This window comes from Aphis gossypii, chromosome 2 (genome assembly GCF_020184175.1).
Source record: "Aphis gossypii isolate Hap1 chromosome 2, ASM2018417v2, whole genome shotgun sequence".
NCBI lineage: Eukaryota > Metazoa > Arthropoda > Insecta > Hemiptera > Aphididae > Aphis > Aphis gossypii.
The window spans coordinates 78,888,138-78,894,252 of record NC_065531.1 but is presented as its reverse complement, the minus strand read 5'-3'; the positions used below and the strand labels follow the sequence as shown (position 1 = coordinate 78,894,252).

The 6,115-nt window shown below is 26.7% G+C and overlaps 1 protein-coding gene across 1 annotated transcript; it reads left to right on the top strand.

Moving 5' to 3' along the window:
* The first annotated feature begins 317 nt into the window (after positions 1–317).
* LOC114121734 (integrator complex subunit 5) lies at positions 318–5,736 on the top strand. The gene is made up of 15 exons (XM_027984182.2): positions 318–492; positions 559–899; positions 1,033–1,201; positions 1,280–1,450; positions 1,540–1,676; positions 1,760–1,852; positions 1,921–2,047; positions 2,261–2,470; positions 2,536–2,694; positions 2,754–2,955; positions 3,910–4,163; positions 4,230–4,450; positions 4,529–4,804; positions 4,875–5,180; positions 5,268–5,736. Exons 2-15 carry the CDS (start codon positions 684–686, stop codon positions 5,502–5,504), a joined length of 2,778 nt encoding a protein of 925 aa, XP_027839983.2. The 5' UTR covers positions 318–492; positions 559–683; the 3' UTR covers positions 5,505–5,736.
* The last annotated feature ends 379 nt before the right edge of the window (positions 5,737–6,115 follow it).

The following is a 6,115-nucleotide window of genomic DNA, read 5'->3' as shown; positions in this document are numbered from 1 at the left end:
TAAAACTTTAATTGTGAATCCAAAGAACAGTAAAATTGTTCCAAACATGGAAAATGTATTATTACATTACCTACATAAGTATCTGGTATAGGCATTGACCTATTATAAATTATAATAATTAATTGGTCAATGGGTATAGGTTTTACTAGAAATTTGTTTCAAAATAAATGCAATTTGGTATAAACCAATATTGGAATAAATAGACTATGGAACAATTGGTTGATTGGAAGATTCGTACAACTATTTTATGGAACAAATGGTAGTGATCCAATGGTTCCAAATTTCCGATATCTGTTATCATAACGTGTAGTTAGAAGTTAAAACTTAAAAGTTAAAATTTTAAGTACTTTTTTAAAACGTAATATTAATATACTAGTACCATTATTACTAGTGTATAGTAGTTAATAATTTAAAGACATAAATCATAAACTTATCATCGAGACTTGTAGGTTATTATGTTCTAGTATAATATAGATAATGTAGACTGAAGGGGTAAATTGAAGTTTTTTTATTTATTTAAACATTACAATGTTTACTAATGTCCTTTTTTTTTTTCAGTAAAACTATATCAGTTATTTATGAAATATTAAAGTGAATTCAAATTGTATGATTTTTGATTCCTATTGTATTTTTCTGGCCTATTTTTCGAAGTCCCTTTTATTTCATATACCTATTAGAACATAATGGAGATGAAGAAACATCAAGAAGATCAGTTTGCTAAATTAGCAGTGTTTCTCAGTGAAACAAAGCAACCTTTCATCAATGTTCAAACTTCTCAGATTACTTGCGCAATGGAATTACTTAAATTACTGCCCGCTGCGCAGGATGCTGTTTTTGAATATTATGGAAAGTTTTTTGATTATGCCATTTCTACATATTTGAAACAACTTAAAGTTCAGGTATTATATTATGTTAATTGTAAATAATAGTCAAGTTTAAGTGTTCATAACAACAGTTAATATATATATATATTACCTATGTCATAACAACGTTGTTAGTGTACGGTAAATTAATCAATACATTTTTATACAGCCATCATGGGTCGAATCATCAAATACATCATCACGGCTTGAGCCTCCAATTATACCACCAGAAATAATTGAAAATGTGACTAATATAAGAGATGTTCTTTTAAGGCTAGTTGAAGAAGATCATTTAGTTTGGGCTCCTGTTGTACTACATTGGTCTTATAAGTTGTTAGGTAAGTTTATAAAATATGATTAATAAAATAATTTTGTTCACGAACACAAAATAATAAAATATAATTATAATTGCTTAGGAAAAATATCCAAACACTACAATGTGCATGAATTTGCTAGAATGCCTTTAGGAGATATGCTTCGATTTTGGTCTCAGTGTTCAGTCGCTTATATACTAGTGGATATTAATAACAAAACAATTGCTAAAATGATGAAAGCAGAAGGAGAACGATCAGTTGATTCTATGATAGGTAAGCATTTATAAAATATTTTTTTAACACATTATAATAATTAGTCTTTTAATGAATATTTTAAAATTCAATGTATTTTTTATTTTTAGAAACCATGTTAGGGTATAAAAGTTCAAGTTTTGAATGGGTATTAGCTCAAATTGGTGATAGTTTCCCATCATTAGTCATTAAGGATATGTTACTGTGTGGGATTAAAGAGATGTGCACTACTAAAAAATTCAAACATGTGAATTAATTAACTTAATTATACTGTTTTAATGTAATTGTCAATTGATATGTAATATATTAAATAAATGTTTTTTTTTTCAGACTGAGAAGCTAAATTCTTTTATTAGAATTCTTGATCACCTTTCGATAACATACTTTAACAACATAAAAGAAGTTGTATTCAAATTATTTAAGGTTTGTCAATACATTAGATTATTGAATTTTTATACTAAAATAAAACAATAATTGATTTTTTTATATAGTTGAGTCTTAGCGAAGAATACCAAAAAATGACTGTTGAAAATGTTGCTATAGTTCCTTTTCTTTTACACATGGCTATGTGCTCATCAACATTACTTAAATCAATGTTATGTGAAAATTTAACTCAAAGTAAGTGTTAAATTATCAACTTTTTATACATCAAAAAAGATATGATATGGTTTATACACAATTAAAGAAAAAATTAAAATACATTATCATCATTTGTAAAGTTAAGCTCAAAGTATAATTTGTTGTTCAATCTGTTTAAATTGTCTAATATTTTTGTATCTTTAGGATCATTTTACCATGGTTAATTATTATTTATTCAATAAACTGTTTCAGTTACTCCAGAGGTATTAAATAAATTATTACCATTATATCCTCAGTGGAAAAAATATTTTGATGAACAATGCAGTTTCTTGGATATTATGGTACAAGTCTTGTTAAATGCTGATCGAGGAATCAAGCATGTGTTAAATTTAATATTTCAATTAATTGACTGTGAAGATCCAAAGTTAAAAACTCTAAAAACTGGTGCCCAGACATTATTTGGTATTGATAACTAATATAATATTATTAGTGACTTATTCTAATCATTATTTGTATTTTGTAAAAAGAATTGTTTCTTGCTGAACTTGAATATTCACTGAGAACAAACCGTACTACTCCTCCCATAGTTAAAGCACTAGTAACAAACTTACATTCAATCAAATCATATTTATTATCAACAAATGTAGATGTTGCTCAGCCGGCTGCAAGGCTCTTAAGTTGTATTGGTTAGTAATCCTAATATAGTTCTAAATTTTACTTAATACTAAATTGTGTTTTATTTTAGCGATTAGAGATCAAGAGTGTTTATTGCCATATATAGCAACAATGTTAATTGAATCTGAAAACAGCACACAACTGGAGACACTAGTAGAAATTCTATCGTTTGGTGTCAACATGGCTCATTTTGATGGTGGCTTAGTTTATGCTTTGGTTAAAACTGATGTTTCTCTATCCAATGTTTGGAAAAACATAAATACTTTACTTAGGTAAATCATAGTAGTAGTTATCGCATCTCACCAATTCATCAGCATATAATTTAACTGTTGTATAACTAATTTTGGTACTTTCCTATTTAATTTCTTATTATCACAGACTACCTTATTTTTATTTATACTAACAAATCATAATATTTAATTTGCTATGAATTTTTAATAGTTTTAATGTGTAAATACTTAAATGTAAGAAAATATATTATTATAATATTCATTCATTAGTAACTATTTAATAGGAGAAATAAGATTTTGATTGATTTTAAAATTCTGGTAAGTTTACATTCTTTTATGGTCTATGCCTAGAACAAAAAAATATTTCTTAGTTTCATGATAATCCTTCAAAAATCGATTGTTGCGAAAGTATTTTGACTGTATTATATTTGTGCTTGGAATTCAATATTTTATCTATATCAACAATTTTTTATGCTCTCCATTTTTCTTTTTACAGCAATTTTTAATCTTCCAAATTATAAATTTTCTGAAATAGAATATTGTGTAGTGAAAATTCTTCCATTTTTTTGGGGTGTATAAAATACCATGTTTCTGAAGTAGTTTTTATTGCTTTTTCTTCAGTCTTGGGTAGAAACCATATATCCATAGTATTATTTATTATTTATTTAATAAATATTTCATTATGATACAAAATAAGCAGATTTATTTTAATTGAATAAAATAGTAATAATTAATATGATTACTATAGCCAAATCTGATTGAAACTGCTTAACAATCTAGACTTAATTAACAAGTAAATAAAATATAGAAGAAATACAACATTTAATAAACTATTAGTATAAGTAATGATAGGTTATTGTAAATTGCACCACTAGAATATGACCCATGGATAGTGTTAAGATTGTGATAGTCACAATAACAGAGGTAGTCTTGGCTGGTTGTTACGATAATAGTTATAGTCTCATATAAAAGATAAGTTTTTAACTTTGATTTTAGTTTGGAATCTGAACCACCAGAGGGTATTTCATTACATGGTGTTTCATTGGCTGTAGTCTGTCATTTGGACAAGATCTGCAGATCAATGATTGAATGTTGTCACTGTGGAGACATGCAAAATGCTCATTTATTGTCATCGATATTATCTAAAATTGCTGCAAAGTTATGCATGAAAGAAATGTCTGTTCCAAAAGTTTTGTACTGTGTAAAAGCAGCTGTATTATATTTCTTTACTTGTCTATTTAAAGAAAAAGGTTTGTTTATAACTTCCTGTGATAATATTATGTTATTGTTTACATTGTATTATAATGTTATTGTAGATGAGATGTTTAAGCTTAAAGCATGTCTTAGAATGAATAAATTTGTCAATACTGTTAGTTATCGGTCGTCAATAGCTAGAACAGCTGCTATGAAATATATTTTGGATGGTGTTCTGAAGGAACCATTTTCATTGTTATTTGTCACACCTGACAATCGACGTAATGACTATATAATTCAGCCGCTTGAAAAAACTTCATTGATGGGATCATTTCTTCAACAGGTATACAATTATCAATTTTTAAATTTTTAATTGAATAATGTTTATATTAGTATTGTTTTTTTTTTCTATCATGTTAAGGAATACAATTCAGCGTTTGGTGAAAAAATTAATACTAAATTTGACAAAGATGAATTACATCCAAAATATAAAACACCTGTTTTTGATGCTAAAAGTGTACGATTTAATGAACAACGTCTTGTTTCATTTTTACGGTCTTGTTATTCGTCTGATGAATGTTATTCATTCGAACCAACATTGGATACAGTAGTATCTTTAGCACTTTTAGTTGTTCAGTTTGTATCACCAGATGTAATGTACAATGGTTTGCCCTGGCCTGATGAAGATTTCACAAAAGTAAAATAATTGAAATTGATAGTATTGGAAATAATCAATACCAATTTTTATTTTGTTTTTACTTTTTTAGGTTACTATAGAGAGAGATGTTCATATTTACCACACAATCACTACTAAACCAATACTATGGACAATACTTGGAATATTGGCCGGTCATCGCCCAGCACTTTGTTATTGTTCAGTTCTGTTACGAGCAGTCTGTGCATGTTTGATAAACCATTGGGGGGCAGTTAACCATACTAAGGGAAAGTCCAAGGACAATAGGCAATTATTGGATGATACTGTGAAGTTATTAAACACCATGTCACTAGGTCAGCTTTTACCTAAACCTTTAGACGTTTTGGGTGTTATTGTTCCAGAACTCACACCACAACAAGTAAATTTTTTTTACTTATTTTATAAGAATATATTATTTGTTTATTGATATAATAAAATCATTTATAAATATTGTTTGAAATCATAGATATTGATAGTGCTACGTGATTGTGTTTGGACATATACCAGAGATCATATTCCTGCTCCAGCACTTTTTCTACGAAATAATATTGGTGGTATGTGGAGGGATACAACGGTTGTCAGTGTGCCAAAACCATATTCTGATTCTTTAAGACTCACTATGATTGAAAATATAACTCAATTTGGTGATTTATATGCTAGATTATTTACTAACCATGATCAACAGCCTACAGAAATATTGTAATACATTACTCTATATCAAACTATTTGTTCATTATGTATATCTGTATTATATAAAATCTATTTTACTTGTCAATTAATAATTATTGATTTTTTATATTGTGGCATCTTTTTATAGTGACAATTGTATATATTTTGTTTAATTTAAAAATTGATGGGTACCCATTTAACCCATTTAAAGTAATTTTGGTTTACTTAATTTATTTTATTAAAATAAATTTTATTTAAATTATTAATGCACATGATTATTTAATATGAAAATGTTTAGAGGTTTATGACTTATATTTAAAAAGAGCTAAACTGTTAAAGTAGATAGCCATTCAAATGTGGAGTGTAACTTTTCATTAAGTAAGTTACTGCAATGAAATTGTTCAATTTGAATTCTATATTAAATCATAATACGAAAAACTATTCTAAGCAAAGACAATTGGTCTATTAGCTTATATTGCTAAGTTCCAGTGTGAACTACTTATGTCAAACATTGAATTAAATTTTAATGCATTATCTATAAAAATGTAACATTTTGAGAATGTTTAACTGCAAAATAATTTGCAAATATCAAATATTAAAATATTTATGAAATATATTATTTTTTTTTTTAATTTTAGTAAAAAA

Excerpts from the sequence above, each read along its gene's own strand:
- LOC114121734 (XM_027984182.2), top strand. The coding sequence starts at position 684 with ATGGAGATGAAGAAACATCAAGAAGATCAGTTTGCTAAATTAGCAGTG. Across the intron at positions 1,677-1,759 it reads CTACTAAAAAATTCAAACAT|ACTGAGAAGCTAAATTCTTT; the intron begins GTGAATTAATTA and ends TTTTTTTTTCAG. Across the intron at positions 2,048-2,260 it reads ATGTGAAAATTTAACTCAAA|TTACTCCAGAGGTATTAAAT; the intron begins GTAAGTGTTAAA and ends AAACTGTTTCAG.